This window comes from Ovis aries, chromosome 3 (genome assembly GCF_016772045.2).
Source record: "Ovis aries strain OAR_USU_Benz2616 breed Rambouillet chromosome 3, ARS-UI_Ramb_v3.0, whole genome shotgun sequence".
Lineage (NCBI taxonomy): Eukaryota > Metazoa > Chordata > Mammalia > Artiodactyla > Bovidae > Ovis > Ovis aries.
In genome coordinates this window covers 134796957-134820544 of record NC_056056.1, presented here as the reverse complement: position 1 = coordinate 134820544, position 23588 = coordinate 134796957, and the positions used below count along the sequence as shown (strand labels likewise).

The following is a 23588-nucleotide window of genomic DNA, read 5'->3' as shown; positions in this document are numbered from 1 at the left end:
AAACTACTGTGTTAGGCTCTGGGAGAATAAAAAGATGAAAATACATGGCTCCTGCTATCAGGAAATTCACAAATAATAAGTAAGTCTAAAATAAAGATGAGTTTTTTCCACCAAGAAGTTATTCTTCAGAAAGGACTTGACTTTTTATGAGCGCCTGTACCACTTAGGTGGAAATGAAGCTGACATGCTCTGGAAAATTGACTCAAAGCGTCTGTGGTATTGAGGAAGACATTGTTGTTAAAGATGTATTGAGGCTTGTGAATAACATTATTTTATAAAATGTGAGAAAAATAGTGTTTCTAAGTTAACTTATTTTACATATCTGTAATTGTTCAATTTTATTGGTAAATATTTCAGTATGAGTACTAAAAGAGTACTAAGATGCTTTTAAAAAATAACCATAGTGCCACCTAAAAAAGAAAATAACAATTTGCAAAAATAATTCTTTGCCACCCTGTGAACTGTATGGACTATAGTCTGCCAGGCTCCCCCATCCCTGAGATTCTCCAGGCAAGAATATTGGAGTGGGTTGCCATTTCCTTCTCCAGGAGATCTTCCCGACCCAGGATGGAACCCAGATCTCTTGCATTTTAGGCAGACTCTTTACCGTCTGAACCACCAGGGAAGTCCCAAAAGGTAAATATTCTTTAAAAAATAAGCATAGTACCACCTAAAGAGAATATAACAATTTCTTGAATATCATGAAAGAAAAACTTCCAGTTGTCTCAAATGTCATATCCTTAAAAATTATTTTATCAATAACTAAAAAATTATTTTCGTTAGTTTGTTTAAATCAAGATTCAAATTAAGTCCACACATTGTGATTGGTTTGTTGTCTCTTTTGACCTATTGGTTTTAGGTTCCTCTGTCTCTATCTCTTTGTCTTCTTGCAATTATTTATTTTAAAAAAGATGGTGGGGAGAGGATTTATCCTATAGCTTTAGATTTTCCCACAGTCTGGATTTTGCTGATTATATTCCTGTGGTGGTGTTTTTCCATCGAACTGTGTTTCTTTGTATTTTCGGGAAATTGGTTTTTGGGCGTAGAGTCTTGATCAGACTCAGGGACAATTTATTTGGTAAGATTACCTCATGGGTGGTGATAAGGTCTCCCATTAGGAGGCATAGTGTCTGGTTGTTTCTCTTTTTGTGGTGTTAGTGGCCTTGAAAATCAATGCAGTCCATTAGGGATTGTAAAATGGCAATGTCCTAACGCTAACATTATTTTTCATTTAGTCTTTTCTATAATAGGAAACTTCTCTCATCTACTCTATGGTATCACTGTAAGGTACAATTTATATAGGAAGGCCAGGATGAATTTTCACCAGTTTGCAAGATAATGAATTGGTTTGCTAGTATTGGGGCTTCCCTCATGGCTCAGCTGGTAAAGAATCTGCCTGCAATGCAGGAGACCTGGGTTCAGTCCCTAGGTTGGGAAGATCCCTTGGAGAAGGAAACAGCTATCCTCTCCAGTATTCTGACCTGGAGAATTCCATGGACTGCATAGTCCATGGGGTCTCAAAGAGTTGGACAGAACTGAGCGACTTTCACTCACTAGTATTGCACTTCCCTGGTGGTTCAGATGATAAAAGAGTCTGCCTGCAGTGCAGGAGACCCGGGTTGGATCCCTGGGTTGGGAAGATTCCCTGGAGGAGGGAATGGCAACCCATTCCATTATTCTTGCTTAGAGAGTCTCTTGGACAGAGAAGCCTGGCAGGCTACAGTCCATGGTATTGCAAAGAGTCAGACACGATTGAGTGACTAACACTTTCACTTCATTTTTTCACTTGCTAGTATTATCCTCCAATGTTGACCAGTTAACTAATTTTTAAAGTGACATGGTGAACTCATGGATTCAAATATATTTGATATTTTCAATCTGTTATAATTATCACCTTTACTGATGCTCAGATTGTCCTGTGTTAGTAAGGGCCCTCTCTAAGTTGGATCTGAGTCCTTTTGACATAAACCTAGTTGTCTTTGAGTGTCTTTTAGCAGAAAATGATATTTTAAGATACCACAGTCTAGGTGCTAATGATACTTCTTGCTACCGACTGATAATTTTTTCTAGACATTTTGTCTGGACAGAGCTAGGAAATATAAATTTATAAATTGTAAAATATTTAAAGTTATAAATATATCATATATATATATTCTTGTTGATACTTCCAATTCAAATTCAGGACTATATAGTTTTTACTTAACTTCTGCCTTACAATTGTATCTCCTTTCACCCCTGCTGAGAACCCCAGGTCTCAGTCACACTGAGAGTGCCAGGGTAAGTTCATATAATCATTTACTGTATTTCACAGTACAGAACAGTCTCTGAAAAATAACACCAACACTGTAACCAACAATACGACAGCTAAAAAGCAGTTTCAGATCTTTTCAAATTCTTTTTGTCCTTAGGGTATATGTCACTAAGGATGTTCAGTCAGTTTATTATGTTTTAAATTTATTTGGAATAATTTCTTTTAGAATAGTTATGCCATCAATTTGGCATTTATTTTCATTTTCTGGAAAATTTTTTTAAATTTTTTTAATAAATTAATTTTGTTTTAAAGTTTTCAATATAAGTCATCTTCGAAGAAGTTTAGTCTTTCTATCCTTATCATCTACCCCATTGCCTCCCTCCTCTGTAGGTAACTACTTAAAAATATCCCTTATGGCTTGTTCTTCCTTTATATGTTTTTAAGTATAAGCAGATATTTTTGTTCCAACACCCTTTCTTAGCTAAAAGTTAGCAAATTAAATAGTTTTCTCCACCTTTCTTTTTATTTTTTAAAACATAGGGGACATAGATGATAACTATAAAATAGTAAAATTGAACCTAAAGCTGGAACGTTGAGCAGGATGGAAGGATGGTGAGGATTTGGTATGCTGGAGAGTTGGGGAAGAGACTGTTAGATGACCAGACAGTGTGAGCAAAGGTGTGACGGTGGGAGTGTGTGTGCTGTTCATGGGGTCAGAGAGCCTGGCTGGAGTTGCAGGTTTGGTAGAAGAAATTGATTGGCAGGGAAATTAGCTAAGATCTTTTTTAAAATAATTCCGGATCTGGTGAGGGTCTTGATAAGATGTAGATGCCGTTACATTTATTCTTTAAAGAAAAATTTACTGAGCACCTCCTATGCGAAAAATCCATTGAGTGTTGGGGAAACCATGATGAGGAAGACAGATATGGTCCCTCCCTAGGAGCAGAGAGATTTCATTTCTAAGGAGAAATACAGCGTACTTTGGGGGCATATAAATGGAGGGTAGTCAGGAAAGGCTTCTAAGGAAGCACTTTTAGGTTGAGATTGGGATGATGAATAAGTGTTAGCTGCTGGTGCTGGAGGCGGGCACAGCAGGGAGAGGGTGATAGTTCTGGACTGAGGGAAGAATATGAGTGTGATTCCAGAACTGAAAACAATGTCCACTCTGACTGAAAGGGCAGGAGGGTAGGCGACAGAGAGGCTGAGAGTGGAGAGGGAACCTGAGAGAACTGCAAAGGAGGACTTGACAAGAAAAGGGAGCTGCTTCCTGGAAGGTATACAACGGGCGCTCAACACATGGAATGGATGAATAAGTTTGAAATTTCAAACGTGGGCTAAGAAATCGTGGAGCCATGGAGCCATGGGTAGGAGTAAATAAACGAGCACAGGATATCAGTCTGGAAGGAAGATTCATTGGGTTTTGGACACATGGATCTTGAAGCATGGCATCCCAGTGGCTTGTCAAATACTGAGCCTCATAGCTTCAGTACACTGTTGAAATTGCAAGACTCAAGCATGGAAAACAAAAGGTAGAGTGCTCATCCTCGGGAATTATGGTTGGAGGAAGGAGATGAGCCTTAGAATGGGGCAGAGGAGCAGGATGGAGTATTTCAAGGACAGAGTGGTAAGTAGGCTTCATGCTGCAGAGAGGTCAAAGAGACCAACACTTTCTTTTTGGCTATGCCATGCAGCTTGTGGGATATTAGTTCCCCATCCAGGGATTGAACCTGGGTCCTTGGCAGTGAGAGTACAGAGTCCTAACCAGTGGACCACCAGGGAATCCCCTCAAAGAGACCAGCTTATACCAAATGAGGCAATGTGGTTGACACCACTTTCAAAATTCCAATACATTGTCCAGACTTATGGGTAGAGTATGGAGGTGGGAAAGACGTGGGATCCATAGTTACAAGACCTCGGCTCAATTCTACTTCTGCCTTTTACCATGTTTCTGACCTTGGGCAATAATTGCTTAAAGTTTTCCGAGACTCAGGCTGTTTATTTATGAAATGAGAAAGAATGGCTGCCATGTTTGCATCTCAGAGTTATTGTGAGGTTCAAATGGAAAATATCTGTAAACCACTGGGTTTTCGCCTTCAGTGTTGCGTAAAGGATGAGGCAAACACACAGTACTTGAATGAAAGTTTGAATGAATGTATGAGTGTTACTGTGGCTACTAATTTATGTTTCAACAGAGACCAGATGAAGAAGCTGTGGTGGATCAGGGTGGGACCAGCACAATTCTCAACATCCACTATGAGAAGGAAGAGTTGGAAGGTAAGCCCTGCTGTTACGTGTGCCGAGGGAAATCAGTGAGAGGCAGCCTGTGCCGAGGAGCAGCTTTGCTCTCAGGAGACCTGGGCTGGAGTCCTAACTCTGGCTCACCAGCTGTGAGACCTTGGGGGAAAATCCCTTAATTTCCCTTAGCCTCAATCTCCTCATCTCTTAAACAAAAGTAGACATAATACTACCTGTCTTACTGTTAGAATCTAGTAGACAGCTAGTGAGACAGTGCTTTGAATAAAGTCCAATGTAAGTATTAATAAATGACCTTATTCCTTGAGAATGCGAAGCACTCAGATCAGCTTATTGATTCTTGATGATTGCTTAGAATCATTAAGCAAAAATTACAGATACAAACACAAATCTATACAAAAGAAATAAAATACAAATAGTTTTAAAAACTTAAACATAAAACTTTATTTTTATCCCATTTGCAGTGTTTGCTTTCCCCCTTAATACCCATTTCTATCTGGTGTTTTCATCTAAACAAGAAAAGGGAAAACACACACACACACCTGTGGCATATTTGCTGAGGGCCCACAGCACAGAGCTGTATAAAAATCCACCGAAGTGGAAGGGAAGGAAGAGGCATTGTAATTGACCTGCTCTTTGCATCTGTCTCTCTGTCAAGGCTCTTCTCCCCTCCCCTCCCCCAACTCCCCACATGACCATCATGTGCTGTCCTTCTGCTTTCCTTTTTCCCACAGAGCCTAGTGTCCTGATAATGCTGGTGATGCTCAGTTCAGTTCAGTTCAGTTCAGTCGTTCAGTCGTGTCCAACTCTTTGCGACCCCATGAGTCAAGGCACGCCAGGCCTCCCTGTCCATCACCAACTCCCGGAGTTCACTCAGATTCATGTCCATCAAGTCAGTGATGCCATCCAGCCATCTCATCCTCTGTCGTCCCTTCTCCTCCTGCCCCCAATCCCTCCCAGCATCAGAGTCTTTTCCAATGAGTCAACTCTTCGCACTCAGTTTTATTAAAAAAAGGCTTGTGTCCACGATAACTTTAACGCGAACCCACATTTGGCTCAAAAGCCTTTGTGAAATCTCTATAGCATCTCCTGCAACGTTGAAGGCTATGACACAGCAACTTTCTAATGACTGAGACAGCATGTGAAATGTTCTCTCTGTACTGCTTGTTCCCGTGCTGGTTTTATTTTTTTCATCAAAGTTGTACAATCCCCAGAGAAAACTTGTCCTTTGGTTGGGAGAGTCAAAGCTGTAGAGGCTGACTCAGCCTCTGGGTCTGTTACCATGAGAATTTATGTGGGTGGCTCAGTGGAGGTCAATGGTGTTTGGATGTATCAAGATCAAGCTTCCCAAGTTATTTTGACCAGATGGAAGAGGAGCCAGTGTGGCTTTCAGCAGTTGGAAGAAAGAGCAAGAAAGAAGGGTGTAGAGGTGGGAGGCGAACATTTGTTGAAAACCCCTTGTGTGATAAGCATTTGATTAGGCACTTCTTTGTCTTTTTAATCTTCACAGCAATCAAGGCAGGTAGGTATCATCCCTATTTTACATGGTGGGGAAACTTCTCAGGGTCTAAGCAGTTAAGACTGGGATGGAATTCTGCTCTTTCCACTGTTATCATACTACCTGCAGAGGAGGGCCTACCCAGAGTTAACCACCCGACCTCAAAATCTTGCTCCATCATGTGAACATTTTATGCATTGCCCCACCCCTTCCTCCGCCTTGTTAATCCTGTTACTTCTTCCTCCAGCGGATCTTCCTGACCCAGGGATAGAACTCATGTTTCTTGTGTCTCCTGCATTGGCAGGCAGATTTTTTTTTTTTTTTTTTTTTACCACTGTGCCACCTGGGAAGCCTTTGCTTTATACATATATATGTATGTATGTATGTATATATATATGAGTCAAAAGCAAACATTAGGACAAATTTCCAAAGAGAAACTCAAAAAGAGCAATAGTGCATGATTTCTTCAGGGGACTCTCCCAGTCCCAGAGGAACACAGGGCAGTGGCTTTATTTAGAGGAATGGCTTTTTCCATCTTTTCTGGCAGATCATTATTCCTGATTAGCTACTGGACTAATGAATCCTAGAGTGAGTTTGGTACCTTCTAATAAGTTTTTAAAAGAGGTAAGAGCCATTTGGCCTTAGTTATAAGTTGGGGGGTGGGGGAAAGGGGTGGCTTGCAAATGCTCCACATGTTATACTTTCCCTGCCATAATTGACTTTGACTCAACCTGAAGCCCAGGAAATCGGGCACCCATCAGTGTGTGCTAAGGCGTTCTGTGTTCTGTGCGCGTGCTCCATGCTCTAGCGTGCTCAGAATGCATTCAGCTTCCGAAAGTCCAGACTCCGTCTGCAGGGTAGGCTCGCTCTGTGATTCCTATCATGCTCTGCAAGATTCAGTTCCAGTTCACTAATGCTCTCTGTGTGTACATACTTATTTAAAAAGTAAACTCTACAATTACATCTCCTAGTAAGTTTTATTAAATGAATACTTGTATTTGCACACAGTCCCGAGAGAGTAGGTTTGACAATAACTGGAAGAAAGACTGGGAAAAAGGCAGAATTTGGGTGAGTAAGTACGTAGATGAGGGGGATGAAGACTGTGTGGGTAGGAGAGCAGTTGAGAGGCCAGTGAAATGACTACAGGATTAGTTTAAGTTTAGTAAAGTCCCTCGGCTGCAGAATCCCATTAGACGGACTGGATTTTGTTGGTGCTGCATTCGTTTCCCAGGGTCCATTTGTTTGTCATCTTTTCTGATTTCACTCAGAATATATGAGTCCCTGTTTCTGAGTCTCCAGCCTAGAAACTGATGTCTGGTTTTCTGGTAGCCATTTGGTTGTTCTTAGCTCTGACCTCTGCTGGATTTTGTTTTCTTTTTTGCCTGTCTCTCTGGTGTTTTCAAAAGCACGTGCTGTGGTTGGCTAATATATATGGGAACTCATTGGATCAAAAATACTTCTTAGAGAAGGAAAAGTCTTCCTTAGTAACTCTTTGCAAAAGTCCCTTATATAGGAACTCTTCCTGGATTGAGCTTTCCATCCCTAGGTTAATTAGGACCTTCTCAATCATCTCATGCCCTGGTGGGTATTTCATCCACTCTAAGCACATTCACTTTGGTTGCCTGTTCCTTTTGTGGCCCTTTTCAGATACTGTGTTTTGTTATATAAGAAATTCTGAAAGGAAGAAGGTCTGATCTGGGACTTTTTTTTGCTTCTCTTTAAAATTTTTTAAATTATTAAAATATGATAACACATTTATAGTAGACTTAGAAAATATAGAACAAGATTACCTATAGTTCTACTATATATTATAATTATTTTTTTAGTAGATAAATTAAGATTTTTAGTTGGAGTTTCAATATCAAACTCTCAAAAGTTAGTAGAATCAAGATACAGAGAAGTAGAAGGAGAGAGTAGACCTGAAAAGCACTGTGAACCAATCCAACGTAATTAAGATTTATACAATTTCCACACAACAGTAGGGTACAAATTCTATTCAAATTCCCATAGACTATAAACTAGGAGAGACTACTGGAACATATCCAGGGACATAAAACCAAGTGCAACAGTTTGATGGCATAAAGGTAATGAAATAATACAGAGTCTGTTCTCTTATCACTGTGGAAGTATGTTAGAGATGAATATCAAAAGATATTTGAAAATAGTATCTTAACATGAGATAGCAGGTCACTGCAGGTGTCTGCCCCCAGCCAATGGTGATTCCTGCGCCCTGGCCAAAGTCAGGCCACAGGGAACTTCCAGCAGTGAAACTCATGCCAATGGTATCTCAAGGAAAACGGATAAGTAGGAGCCATTGTTCACTCTCCAGCTTGTATGCTTTTACTAATACCTGTGCCCTTAAGGCAAGTTCTCTGTTGTCAGTTGGAGAAGGGAAAACAACCACAAGCCTTGTTTACAGATGGTTTCAGTTGCTATGTTGGTGTCACCATTCTTGGCAAGTGGAGATGTACTATTCCTCTCATGTCAGAGAGGAACAGAGGAATTTGTAAATTACTTAGTATTTTTTTCAATAAAATGTTTATGTTGGAAAAGCAGAAAAAAAAAAAATGGAAAATAACCCACATGTTTCCAAGTGCAGCGTGACTTTTACCAGAGATCTTTGGCTAGTCACTGAAAGGCTCAATGCAGTTAGGAGACTGGAAAACATAGAGGGTGATCGCAGAGAGGAAAGCATTTGAAAGGGAAGCTAATATCAAAACGAGAAATTAACGTCAAAGATTCTCTTAAAATACCATGTATTTGGAAATTATTTGTCTACTTTTAAATGATGAGTGTATTGAAGGAGCCATAACAAGGAAATAGCAAATATTTGTAATAGAATAAAAATGAAAAGAGAATTTACCAGAATTTGTTGCATGCTGCTGAAGCTGCTCAATACAATCAAATATGATGTGGAGTCTTGAATAAGTTATGAAAACAAATAATGGACACTAGCATAAATTTTTTTGAAATTTGAACAAAATCTATACTTTAGTTAATAATACTGTATCAGATGTTAATTTCCTATTTTTTAACAACATAGTATTTCTTTATATTCTCAGAATTGGATTAGCAGTTTCAAGCTTCATTCAAATTTTTTTAAAAAGATCACTAATACAATAAATTTTCTAGACTTTTAGCAGTGATACTAGATGCCAAAATACTTGGAACTATATCAAAGTTTTGAGTGAATATAAGTTAGAAATCTAGCATTCTATTCATACTAAGTCAAATGAGTGGAATCAAAATGTCATAAATTTTTTTTTCTTTCTTTAATGTTTATATATTTGGCTGCACTGGGTCTTAGCTGCAGCATATGGGATCTAGTTCCCTGATCAGGGATCAATCCCAGGCCCCCTGCATTGGGAGTGCAGTCTTAGCCACTGATCCACCAGGGAAGTCCCCATAAATTTTTTAGCTAGGGAAAAATTCCCAAGTTTTCTAAAATATATATATTATACATACTATATATGTTATGTACAAAAGATTTTCTATTACATTTGACAAAGGCTTGAGAGAGAACATTAAAAAAAAAGAAGAGATGGAGAAATTGGAAAACAAACTACATGAAGTGGGGACACTGAATGAATATGAAATAGAAAAAGTAAAACAATCTAGACAAAAATGAAAGATAATCATAGTCCAGTGGTGGTTTTTTCTTCTTTTTAAAAATTAATTAATTTGTTTTAATTGGAGGCTAATTACTTTACAATATTGTGGTGGTTTTTGCCATACATGGACATGAATCAGCCATGGGTGTACATGTTTCCCCCATCCTGAACCCCCCTCCACCTCCCTCCACATCCCATCCTTAGGGTGGTCCCAGTGCACTGGCTTTGAGCGCCCTGTTTCATGCATTGAACTTGGTGATCTCTTTCACATATGGTAATGTACATGTTTCAATACTATACCCTCGCCTTCTCCCAGAGTCCAAAAGTCTGTTCTTCATATCTGTGTCTCTTTTGCTGTCTCACATATAGGGTCATCATTACCATGTTTGAAAATTCCATATATATGTGTTAGTATACTGTATTGGTATTTTTCTTTCTGGCTCACTTCACTGTGTATAATAGGCTCCAGTTTCATCCACCTCATTAGAACTGAATCAGGTACATTCTTTTTAATAGCTGAGTAATATTCCATTGTGTATATGTACCACAGCTTTCTTATCCGTTCGTCTGCCGATGGACATCTAGATTGCTTCCATATCCTAGCTATTGTAAACAGTGCTGTGATGAACACTGGAGTCCGGTTGTTTTTAAACATGGCTGCTCATTAGAAACGCATCTGGAGCTTTGGAGAAAAAAAGCAATACCTGGGTATTTGTATTCTTCAAAAAATTCCAAGAGAATTCTGATATGCATGTGGATTTTAAAAAGTGATTGCAGGTTTTTCTTTTAAATGGTAGTATTAGTGATATAGAATTCTATTATTTTCTGTTGACTAGTCATGATAAAACAGTATAAGTGAATAATAGTTACATAATACATAATAGTAAAAGATGTTTATCAGTTTTTACAATAAATAGTCAGATAAAAGATATTTATAATTGCAAGTCATAATTGGAACATGATTAACCTAACAATATAAAATAATTGCATACGATTTGAGGGGTTAAGCAGCGTGATGTGGTAAGTGAAAGTACATGCATGGACATGTTTTCATCCACCCAGCCAGTTTATGTCTTTTGGTTGGTGCATTTAATCCATTTACGTTTAAGGTAATTATTAATGTGTGATCCTATTACCAATTTCTTAATTGTTTTGGGTTTATTTTCTGTAGGTCTTTTCTTTCTCTTGTGTTTCTTGCCTAGAGAAGCTCCTTTAGCGTATGTCGTAAAGCTGGTTTGGTGGTGCTGAATTCTCTTCACTTTGCTTGTCTGAGAAGCTCTTGATTTCTCCATCAAATCTGAATGAGAGTCTTGCTGGGTAGAGTATTCTTGGCTGTTAATCACTTTAAATACATTGTGCCATTCCCTTCTGGCTTGTAGAGTTTCTGTTGAGAAATCAGCTCATAGCCTTATGAGAGTTCCCTCGTATGTTATTTGTCATTTTTCCCTTGTTGCTTTTAATATTTTATCTTTGTTTTAAATTTTTGTCAGTTTTATTACTGTGTGTCTCAGGGACTCTTCTCGGCGCTTCCTGGACTTGGTTGACTTTTTCTTTCCCATTCAGGGAAGTTTTCAGCTATTATCTCTTCAGATATTTCCTCCGGTCCTTTCTCCCTCTCTCTGCTCTTTCTGCATGCTAATTTGCTCAGTTGTGTCCACCTCTTTGTGACCTTATGGACTGCAGCCTGCCAGGCTCCTCTGTCCATGGGATTCTCCAGGCAAGAGTACTGGAGTGGGTTGCCCTGCCCTCCTCCAGGGGATCTTCCTGACCCAGGGACTGAACCTATGTCTCTTATGTCTCTTGCACTGGCAGGCATGTTCTTTACCACAGTACCGCTGGGGAAGCCTGGGACCCCCATAATGTGGGACTTGTTTTTTTTATTGGTTGGTTGATTGCTTTTTGGCTGTGCTGTGTGGGCTTTTTCTCTGGTAGTGGCGACTAGGGGCTACTCTCTAGCTGCTGTGTGCAGGCTTCTCATTGCAGTGGCTTCTCTTGTTGCAGAGCATAGGCACAGGCTTCAGTAGTTGCAGTTCCTGGGCTCTTGAGCATGGGCTCAGTAGTTGAGGCACATGGATCTAGTTGCTCTGAGGCATGCGAGATCTTCCTGACCCAGGGATTAAAGCCATGTCCCCTGCATTGGTAGGCAGAATTTTTACCTCTGAGCCACCAGGGAGGCCCTACCCTGGGACTTAGAGGATCTTGCAGATGAGTAGTGGGAGAAAAACTGATAAATACCTAACTGTAATGCAGTACGCAAATAAGTGCATAAGGGGATGCTAGCCAAGGACTTTGGGGATTTACAGGAAGGAGGCAGCACATCTGATCGAAGGGATCAGCAAAAATACCAAGAAGGAAGGTGAATTTGCAGTGAGTCTTGAAGGAGTGAGCCAAGTCAGTGTCTGGAAAGCATTGGCACATTTTTGGAATAGCAGTTTGGTGTAGGTGGAGACCAGTGTGAGGTGAGGGTGGGAGCATCAGCTGAGGCCATGAGAAGGAGACAGGGTCAAAACCAGGCTGTTCTGTTGTTGGGGTAGATGCAGAAGGTATACATCTCTAGACTTTTTCCCCAAGAACATTTATTCAGTGTGGGCATGTGTGGGATTTCCATTTTGATTTCTCTTGAGCTGATCACTCGGTTCTTTTAGAGAGCTTTCCCTTTCTTTCCCTACTGAATGTATAATTTGTTCTAGAGAAAGAAAAGACTAGAAAGGAGGCTGGGCCCCCTGCGTGCTAGAGCATGAAGGGTCCTGATTGTAGGAGTGAGCCAGGATCAGGGCAGTGCTTCAGGAGGGCTTGTTTGTAGGACTGAATTGGTAGGGGAGACAGGAAGGAGGCCCCTGCTGTCCTCAAAATGGGAGGAGAAAAGACTTGATCTAATCTGTGGATGATCATAATCTGTGGGATGGAGCGCTGAGGGGCAAGGTGGAGATACAAGGTAACACTGAGGTTTCCAGCCTGGAAAGTTGAAAGAATGGTGATGCCATGGACAGAAAAATATAAGACATGAGTATGAGCCTGATTTGAGATTGAGGACAGTGAGTTTGCTTTGGAACATGTTGACTTTCCAGAGATAAACATTTGGGGGTCATTTGTAGACAGAAACTTTGAAATCATGAAAGTAAATATCACTAAAAAGAGAGAAGAAAGGGGCAGAAACCTGGAGAACCTTCCTTTGATGGATTGTGGAAGGGCTGGAGAAGCAGTCAGAGGAGTGCAAGTGAGCCAGGGAGGCAGTGGCCCAGGTGCTGGGGGGCCCGGACCACCAAGGGGAGGAAGTCCTTAGGGACTGAGATGATGGCTGCGGCCTGGTGGGCTCTCTAGGAAGTCTTTTGAATTGGATTGAGAGAGACATAATATGATGGACTTAGTGGTTTAGTGGACTTCAGTGTCCCTAATGAAGGCAGTCAGTGGCGAGCAGCCACATGCAGAGGCTATGGAGATGGTGAGGAAAGGGAGCTAGAGCAATAGCTGTTCTTGAATGTGACCTGATGGAGGAACCTGGAAGAGTAGCACTTCACTGGGAACATTTCTTTTTTAAATTTATTTTTATTTTAAAACTTTATTTTTATTGAATGAAAAAATCTTTAAATTCTATAATGCTTTACGGTTTTCAGAACTTTCCCACACATGGTTTCATATAATCCCATAATAACCGCTTTCCCCCTACCCCTATACTGCTTCCCTCCCGCCACCCCCACTGGTAACTACTAGTTTGTTCTTTATATCTGTGAGCCTGCTTCTTTTGTTACTTTATTCACTAGTTTGTTGTATTTTTTAGACTCCACATAGGAGTATTGTACAGTATTTGTCTTTCTCTGTCTGACTCATTTCACTTTGCATAATGCTTTCCAAGTTCATCCATGTTGCTGCAGATGGCAAAATGCCATTCTCTCTTATGGCTGAGTAGTATTCCACTGTATGTATATACACCATGTCTTCTTTATCCATTCATCATATGATGGACACTTAGGTTGCTTCCATACCTTGGTAATTGTAAATAATGCTGCTATGAATGTTAGGACACATGTTTCTTTTCAAATGAATATTTTGTGTTTGTTTGTTTGTTTGTTTTTTAATATATATACCCACTCCAGTATGCTTGCCTGGAAAATCCCATGGACAGAGGAGCCTGGTAGGCTTCAATTCATGGGGTTGCAAGGAGTCGGACACGACTGAGCGACTTCACTTTCACTTTTCACTTTCATGCACTGGAGAAGGAAATGGCAACCCACTCCAGCGTTCTTTCCTGGAGAATCCCAGGGATGGGGGAGCCTGGTGGGCTGCCGTCTATGGGGTTGCACAGAGTCAGACACGACTGAAGTGACTTAGCATAGCATAGCATCCAGGAGTAGAATTGTTGGATCATATGGTGGCAGGAACATTTCTGTATTAGGTAAGAGAGACTTGAGAAGCCCAGGGAAGGGATGGATGGAAAGGAGAGACTGAGGATAACTGATAGAGTGGGACCCAGCAGGATGGGAGGTGATACTCATTAGCCTGTAAAGAGGGGGACCTGGGGGAGGAAAGTGAGCCAGGCTGAGAAGGTGGGAGTTCATAGGACAGAACCTGTCTTTTCAGTACCGCATGAAGTGAGGTCACCTGCTCAGAGGGAGGAAGTGTAGGGAAGCTTGTGGATGTGAAGATAGCGACAAAAGCTCCTGTGGTGGAGATGTACAGAGGCAGCCTGAGATCAAGAGTTAAGCAGCAGAAACTGGGCAGAAACGGGGCAAGGTCACAGCTCTGTGTGTCAGTGTAGCATCCTTAGAGTTGCTGATTCGGGGCCCCAGGCTGGGCAGGAAGGCCAGGGAAATCAGGTGGAGGTAAGACAGGCCTGGAAGTCAGGAACAAAACAAAATAAGGTTCATGGGTGGGATGAGAGAGCAGAAAGGAGGGACTGGAAAGGACTGCCATGGGATCACTTGTTATCTTGTATTCTTGTAAAATATGTAATATCTCTCCTTTATGCTCCCAGCCTTATACCCCTTATAATTTGTAACTAGCCTCTCACTGCTATTCTAGATGGTGTATTCTACAGTGCAGAAAAAATAAAATGGAAACTGATCCTAGAACGTACTGGCTGCTAAAATTGATTCCAGGCATTGTGTTAAGCATTTTACATACATTATCTTATTTACTGTTCACAAAAATTCTCTGAGTTTAAAGAATAAGCTACAATATTCCCTGTGAAAGATAGTCACAGAGAGATTAGATAATTTGTTCAGGGTCACATGGCAAGTGAATGGTGAAATCAAGTTTTGGACCCAGGCAGGTTGACTTCAGCACTTAACCACTTTCCCAAGTGGCCTCTGTGCCAAGACTTGGTGTAGGTATCCTGGTGTGACCATATCACGTTTTATCAATTGCTCAAATTGTCTTGTAGTGGCAACTACTAGCTTTTGTTTTTGTCCCTATAGTTTGCAAATCATGTTCACACACATAATTTTCTTTGATCTTCACAACCCTCCTGTGAAGTTTGCAGCCACAAACAGGATGGAGATCTTCAACTTGCCCATCTCTACAGATTCAGTCCTGGAGGTCTTTGAAGTTTTGTCATTACAGAGTTGTGACTTTTTCTTCTTCCTCTTAAATACACTAGCCTCCTTTTCTGAAAGGAGTTCTCTCTTCAGACCTTCTGCTTCTTTTCAGGCCATAGGACCCTGTACGTGGGGGTCCGGATGCCACTGGGCCGGCAGAGCCATCGGCACCACCGAACGCATGGTCAGAAGCACCGGAGACGAACGCGGGGCAAGGGAGCCAGCCAGGGGGAGGAAGGCGCAGAGGCCCTGGCCCACGGTAACACCTCAGGAGGGCAGGCGGGTGGGCGTCCACAGCTGGGAGTCCCCCTGAGACTGAGGGCATGTGGGATGGACATCCAGCAGGTAGTAGTTTTCATTCTCTAGGCTTTCCAGCTTGCTTCACAGAAGAAGAAATGCCTCTGAAAATCAAAAGTATCTACCTGAAAACTTCACTGTTCAGGCCCCCCAAATCAGTACCATAGAAGGTGAAATAATTTGCTGGAGAATTAGCTATTCCTTTTGATCAAATTAGTCAGATTTCTAGTTTCTTATGGGTTTTCTTCAAGTGGTCTTACTTAATTTTTTTCTTTTCATGAAACTGCTTCCAAAGAATGAAAGTGGAAGTTGCTGACTCGTGTCCGACTCTTTGCAACCCCATGGACTATACAGTCCTGGAATTGTCCGGGCCAGAATACTGGAGTGGGTAGCCTTTCCCTTCTGCAGGGGATCTTCCCAACCCAGAGATTGAACCCAGGTCTCCTGCATTGCAAGCGGATTCTTTACCAGCTGAGCCACCAGGGAAGCCCAAGAAAACTGGAGTGGGTAGCCTATCCCTTCTCTAGTGGATCTTCTCAACTCTGAAATTGAACGAAGGTCTCCTGTATTGCAGGCGGATTCTTTACCAACTAGCTGTCAGGGAAACTCCAAAGAATAGTTTTTTTTTTTTTTTTTTTTTTTAATTCTGGGAGTAAAGAAATCTTTTTGATCTGAATTCAGGATTGTCTTTATATGTTTCACAAGCTGGAAGCCCCCCAGGTGCACTGAGTGTGGCAGGATGCTATTTCTGTCCCAAGTGGAGGTTGGGAGCAGACCTTTCTCTGTGGCTGCTTTTCCAGACACACCATCTCAGCGTGTTCAGTTCATTCTTGGCACTGAGGAGGATGAAGAACATGTGCCTCATGACCTCTTCACGGAGCTGGATGAGATCTGTCTGAAAGAGGGAGAAGATGCTGAGTGGAAGGAGACAGCCAGGTGAGGCCCTGAATAGCCTGGGCCAAGGTTTGCCGGGGCAGGCAAATGTGTACCTTTCCATGAGTGACAGGTCTGCCTGCCTTTTATTTCTTCACGGGAGACATGATGACTGACATGGGCACTGACGTTCTAGGCTCTTGCATGGAAAGTCTTGATGTTGGCCTCTTTGTCATGTCGGGGGTAACTAACACCTGTTCCAGTTGACCTTGAGCTGGGGATTGGTGACATAAACGTGGAACAGGGGATCCTCTCTCACTTGTTCCTGGGCTCTTAGTATTGTATGTCTGACTTGGAAGATGCCTGAGGGGGCCACCTTGGCCTAGACCTAGCCCAGCAGACATAGCCTTTTTCTATGGGTGAGCCATAGCATCATTTTTTTTTTTTAAATTCTTTAATTTATTTGACTTTGCCAGGTCTTAGTTGCACCATGGGAGTTTTTAGTTGCAGCATATAGGAACTAGTTCCCCAAACAGGGATCAAACCCAGGTCACCTTCATTAGGAGCATGAAGTCTTAGCCTCCAGACCATCAGGGAAATCCCAATCATTTGAGGTTTAATTCACTGGAGATTCCCCAGTTTTTGAGACAGCCTATGGGACAATCCAACTTCATAGAGACCTCTGGGATAATATCCAGCCTGACGGTAGGCTTCCCTTGATTAGAGAGTGAGTACACTTGTCTAAGGCTCAAACCCAAGAATAACTCTCAGATGAACCAAGCCCATGTCTAGGGTTCCTCTAGTAACTGACAAGTGAGCCTTCTGGGTGATACAAAGCCAGCATGCCTGAGCCTCAGGGAAGAAAATGAGGTGGATAACCAGCAAAGCATGGCTGAAGGTCTCATTGAAACAGCTCTTCCTGGATACCTGCTGTATCCATAGATGTGTTCAATGAGTAGAGAGGATTAAACAAACCAATTAACCTCATACCAAGCAAGAAGGCAATTAGCCTTAACATCCTGTCTTTGCAAACTTCTGAAGGTCACACAGACTTCTTAACAAAGAAAAATATGATCATTTTATTAATGTGATTTGTCAGTGTATCCAAATGATATAGATTAGATCTGTTTTTTTAGTTGCACAAGTAATGCATGCTCACTATACAAAATGCGAAAATAAGGATAAGCAAAAAGAAAATAAAAATTTATACCCCAGGGATAATGAATATAACATTTGGTGTCTTATATATGTGTGTGTTGTATTTTAAGATTTTCCTTTAATAAAAATGGAATCAAGCTATACTCAATTTTGCAGTGGTTTGTAACCTGCTTATTTCACTTGCCATTGCATGCTGAACATATAGATTAGATTACAAGGTTCAGTGTGATTATTCAGGTACCTTTCTTTGTGATCTACATTTAAAACCCTCTCCTGAAAATTCTTTATTTTCTGTTTTTGGCATCTCTTTGTCATGCTTTCAGGTGGCTGAAGTTTGAAGAAGATGTTGAGGATGGGGGAGAACGATGGAGCAAGCCTTATGTGGCAACCCTTTCACTGCACAGCCTCTTTGAGTTAAGAAGCTGTCTTATTAATGGGACGGTCCTTCTGGATATGCGTGCAAATAGCATAGAAGAAATCTCAGGTAACGTTAGGGGAGAGAAAGCAGAGGATCGTTTGTGGTGTGGTGTGGAGGAAAGAAAGAAGAAAGTGGCTGTTTGTGCTTGGGCAAGTCACTTACCTTCCTGACCTCAGCACCTTCAGCTCTGGGATGGATTTCTTCCCTGCCTATTCCACAGGCTTGTTCTGGGATGCAAATGACATGGAGTGTGGTTTTCCATTTGCCTGTTTGTTTAGCAAACATTATTTTCTATCTATGCTTGATTATGTACTAGGCACAGGATACGATACAGTTTCTACCCTCAAGGAGCTCACCTTCTAGTGGGGAAAATGTGTGTGTGTGTGTTATTCTCTCAGTCGTGTCCAACTCTGCAACCCCATGGACTGTAGCCCGCCAGGCTCCTATGTACATGCAATTCTCCAGGCAAGAATACTGGAGTGGGTTCCCATTTCCTTCTCCAGAGGATCTTCCCAACCCAGGGACTGAACCCACGTCTCCTGCTTCGCAGGCAGATTCTTTACCGTCTGAATCATCAGGGAAGCCCCAGTGAGGAAAATAGCCATAGGGCAATTAAAATAAGTGCAACAACCAAGCTCTGGTTTGGTAATAAGTATGACTGGGAGCTCTGCAGAGAAAAGTGGGTTCAAGTGAAAGAAAGATTTTTTTCAATATGGCAAATAGGAAAAACATGTATGAAATTGAGCCAAAGGACTCCCCACTTCTTCAGCATGATGTGAAGGGGAGATATCTGATGGAGTTTCCTAGTACAGGAAGTGTAAGGTATTGTGTTTGGGGAATGGAGTTTGAGAAACTCCTGGGTGCACATGAGGCTTTTCCTTGGCTTGGCTCTGTTTGGTTGGACAGATTTTTAAGTTTCTTCCAGCTTTTCTTCATTACAAGTATCCAAGTAATTCTGCCTGTCTGGGATCACATGGGGACCTGGGGAGAGGTCTTACTGATGGGATCTTGTGTTAGCACCTTAGTTACATCTGTGAAGACTCTCTTTACAAATGAGATCGTACTCATGGGTTCTGGGGAGTTAGTATATAGTACATAGCATCTTTTGAAGGGGCGCCATTCAGCCCACAACAAAAGAAGAGAGGAGTTGAGTTCATCAGTGTCAGATGCTGCAGAGAGGTGGATGAAGTAAGAACTGGAAGCATCCACCAGATTTAGCAACTGGAAGGTTGTTGATGATTTTATCAAAAGCAGTTTCATTGAGGCAGCCATATTGCAGCAGGTGAGAAATGTTTCTTTTGAGAGGAAAGAGAGGGTGAGTGAGTGCATGTGCGAGAAAGGGAAGGCAACAGATAAAGGGAGACCTGGGAGGGATGTTCTTCTATTTTTTCTTCCCCAAGATGAAGTATCCTGAAGCATGTTTATATTGTGAGACAAGGAACCAATCAATCTAAAAGTTAAGGAGAGAGAAGCTTGGATCTTTGGCTTGAATATTTGAAATAGATTTCTTTTATTTATTGCTTCTAACACTTGGATAGTCATGGATGGAGCTGGAGTTGAGAACGGGTTGAAGTTTGGGAGAGGTGGTGGCAGGGGGCTGGATATGTAGGGTTTAAGTAAAACGGCTATGGTTCTTCACATTAGGGACCTGAGGTATTCATGTTAGTGATAAGGGTAGGTAAATGGTCTCACTTGTAGTGAATCAGCATTTTATATATCTTATTAATTTTTCACAACAATCTTCTAAGGATCATATTTGCTTCATGTTACAGATGAGGAAACTGAGGTACAGAGAGGTTTATCAAACAAAGTGGTAGAAGTGGGTGGGAGAGGTGTGGACGTTTAGCTCCGGGACACATGCTGTTAACTTCTGTGCCAGCTGCCTTGCAGTAGTGGGTGTTGGGATTTTTTCCCCCTCAGTTCTGCTGGACTTGGCAGGTCAAGATTGATGCTTGGTATTAATTGTCTGCATGGCTTAATCAAGAACAAATTAATTATTTTTAGGGATTCTACCTTCAAACAGTCATGTGGCCTTCTACAGTTATAGTTTCTCTTGACAATCACAGCAGTGTTAAAATCTCAGAGGAAGAGAACCTAGGGGAACTTTGGCAAATGATAGAACAGAATGGCAATCATGTGGACATTTGAGTCAGACAGTCTGGAATTTGAATCCCATCTCTGCAACTCACTAGATGTGAGATCATGGGGATTTTGTAATTTGGGGGCCTCAGTTTCCTGATCTGTAAAAATTGTTATAATACCACCTACTTTTCAGAGGTTTTATAAGGATCAGATTAGATCATTATGTAATAAGTTCAGAATGTAGTTCCTGGCACATGTTAAGTGCTCAATAGTTTCCATTTATAAAAGTAATGATTTGTTACATGAATAATGTGTAATGTGTCACAGCTGCTATCAGCAGTTAGCTCTTTCAGGCACTGATACAGAGACTGTAACCTCAGTGATCCTGGTAGAACTGCTTCTCCCTACTCTGTGTCCCTTACCTCACCTGACCTTGCCTTCTTTGGAATCATTGACCATCAGTTTGAGTGTTCATGTTAGCACCTGCCTTCCAGACCTGATCCTGGACCAGCAGGAGCTGTTCAGTGACCTGAATGACAGCATGAGGGTTAAAGTCCGGGAAGCCCTTCTCAAAAAGCATCATCATCAGAATGAGAAGAAGAGAAACAACCTCATCCCCATTGTTCGCTCCTTTGCTGAGGTTGGCAAGAAGCAGTCTGACCCACATTCAATGGATAAACATGGTAAGATTATTAGGAGTAACTGCTTTTTCTTTAGATTAATAAGACATTTAGGCACTAGTTGGAGATGCTGAGTTACTAGAGGGTAGGAACAGCATTTCTCTAATATGCTTTCATGCTCACTTTGACACAGTCCTTTTTGAGGATCGGCAAGATGGGTGGCTGGGACTGGCGACCATCATCTCTTGTGGTACTAAGGATGTATGCCTCAGATACATTTCGGTGGACCTCAGGGGAAAGGTTTGTGCCCCAGAATGGCCTCAGAGCTGATGCGACTTGGGGAGTGTAGGAAAAGATCAAATTAGCCAAGATGGCCTGGTCAGGCTCTCCCACCCCATGCCCTCTCATTCTTGCCCCACGTTTTATAATAATGATTCTATATCAGCTGAGATCACTTACAGCACTGCAGATGCACGTTCCGAGATACTCGCTTGCCTGCAGCCTACTTTTGTTCTGTAAGCGTATATAAGCTTCACTTGGCATGCCAGAGAGAGAGAGAGTTGGCTGTGCTGCTGGGGGGCTACGTTATGGCTGCATTATGGTAGTGAGGTTGCGTTCAGGCTGTGTCTGCTGGGTCAACCATGAGAGGAGAGAATATAGCATGTCCATTGCTATGGCTGCTGTGCCATTCAGGAGAGAAGAAATGTGTTTGCAGTTCCTATGACTCCATGAGTTTTCTTCCAGTTTCCCTGCTCGCACCTTGCCTACCCTGGGCTCAATGAAGAGTGTACACAGTGAGATACAGCAAGATAGTTGGTGGAGTCAGCAGGATCAGTGAGACAGGGATATATCCACACTGGGGATAATTTGGCTCCAGCGAAGATCAACTGGAGCTTTTTAGAAGTAAACAAATGTCTTAGATTAGGGAGGCAAAATTCAGTAGTGTAGACTCTTCAGTCAGATTTCCAGGCTTGAGATTCTGGCTTCACCTCTTGCAAAGATCTTGGACAACCTCTCAAACCTCTTTAAGCACACTTTGTAGAGTAACGATAATGATAAGATCTACTCCATCAGTCTGTTGTGAGGCTTCAATAAATTAATCTGCGTAAAGCCCTGAGCCAGGTGTGTGGTGGGTTGTAAACATCTGATGAATTTCAGCTGCTGAATGCCTTCCATTTCTGTGGCCAGGCTGGGGGTCTCCTTGTCCCCACATTTACCGAAACACAATGCATAGGAGATATGCCTGGGGACCCATGTATTTGAAAAGTTCTCCATAGGAATTTATGGTGTGCACTCCTTGTTGAGGATTACCGCCTTTAATAAAGCAAGAAAAAAACATCACAAATGGTGCAGGAAGAGGGCTCAGGGATAGTAAGATCTCTGTGCCCCCTTTACTGCTAGCTGGTAGGTAAGGAGACAGGTATGTGTGGGTCCTCACTTCCTAGTCACCTGAACCTCTTCTCTCTGTGGGCTTTGCAGCCGGGAGCCATGACCAGCTGACAACGGATGAGGTGCGTCAAAGAGGGAAAGGGCAAGACTCAGAGAATTCTGTTTGATTTTCTCCAAATAGGTCAAACTGTGTCTCCTCAGTCCATTCCAACCACAAGTCTTGAAGTAAAGAATGGAGTGAATTGTGAACACAGTCCAGTGGATTTAAGCAAGGTGAGCAGAGATGTGGAAGTTGGCTCACAGGCCTAAGCATATCTCTTGTGGAGCCCAGAGTCCTGTTGCTGGAAGCTGGGTAAGCTTTGGCATTTCAGTACCCTTTCTCCAGGACCAGACCCCCTTCTGCAGAAAAGGAGGCCCATCTGCTCATGTCTTCCTCCTTCTCTGTCCCAGAGAGGGCTGACTCATCAGTTTTTCCCCCAGATTCGACCTGCTGAAACCCACTAGCCACTGATAAACCACCCTGATGCACACCTCCTGCTGTTTCAGAATTATTTTCTGATACCTGCTCTCTAGGAGCACCTTCTTACCTTCAAGGTTTTATTTTTCAATTATTCTTATTTATTTACCTCCAAGGGTTTTGTGAAAACAATATTTTTGCTACTATCTCACAACTACTTTGTGGTTAAACTCTTCTTGGTGACTGTGACTTTGGTGTCTGAGGCCTTTCCCACAGTATCCGGGTACTCCTGCAGCTCTTGGCTCAATCCTTGATCTCCCAGCTGCCAGCCTTTTCTTGCTCTGGTCTTTCCCTGACACTGTCTTTCCAAAACGCAGATAGTATTATGTCACTTCTCAGCTCATGAGGCCCTCCGAAACCTCAGGCAAAGCATTCAGGTATTTAAAAATGGAAACAATTTGACCTGGAGTTTCAAAAACATTTACTTTGAGGATGCATGGCGTAATGGAATTCAAATCAGAACCCTAGATTTAAATTCTCTCTTTTAGAAGCTCTGTGGTCATGGGCAAGTCAACTTCATCTCTCTGGGTCTTGGTGGCTTCACTTTTTAAATAAAGAATGAGTCTGATTGGCCAATCTTATCCGCCATAGAGAGTTGTTATAAGGGTTAAGTGAAGTAGTGTGAGAAAAATATGTTAAATCATAAAATGATGCATGAATGTAAGTTGTGAGGAGGGTGATGGACGTGTGAGGTGATGGCTCCCACACTGTCGGGGTGCTTTTAAATTTTCAGGTGGACCTTCATTTTATGAAGAAAATTCCCACTGGGGCGGAGGCCTCGAATGTCCTGGTTGGAGAGGTGGACTCTCTGGACCGCCCCATTGTCGCCTTTGTGAGGCTATCTCCGGCTGTCCTTCTCTCAGGCCTGACAGAAGTGCCCATCCCAACAAGGTAAAGATGAGGACCACAAAGCACAGTCTAATGCACAGGTTATGTGAGCTCTAGTGGAAGAAACCCGGAGACGGCAATGGCACCCCACTCCAGCGTTCTTGCCTGGAGAGTCCCATGGATGGGGGAGCCTGGTGGGCTGCCATCTATGGGGTCGGTCGCACAGAGTCGGACATGACTGAAGCGATTTAGCAGCAGC

At 42.1% G+C, this 23588-nt stretch overlaps 1 protein-coding gene across 6 annotated transcripts in view; it reads left to right on the top strand.

Annotated features, from left to right (window-relative positions):
- The window catches only part of SLC4A8 (solute carrier family 4 member 8), a 106006-nt gene that overhangs the window by 36011 nt on the left and 46407 nt on the right, over window positions 1-23588 (top strand). For all 6 annotated transcript variants that reach the window (XR_009599893.1, XM_060412560.1, XM_042246706.2 and 3 more), the window contains 7 exons: window positions 4444-4525; window positions 15260-15406; window positions 16245-16380; window positions 17799-17959; window positions 20470-20658; window positions 22166-22257; window positions 23235-23392. Coding sequence is in view for 5 of the 6 variants with exons in the window: in XM_027967306.2 (XP_027823107.1) it covers window positions 4444-4525; window positions 15260-15406; window positions 16245-16380; window positions 17799-17959; window positions 20470-20658; window positions 22166-22257; window positions 23235-23392 (965 nt within the window). In the remaining variant the exon portion in view is untranslated. The remainder of the gene's footprint in view (window positions 1-4443; window positions 4526-15259; window positions 15407-16244; window positions 16381-17798; window positions 17960-20469; window positions 20659-22165; window positions 22258-23234; window positions 23393-23588) is intronic.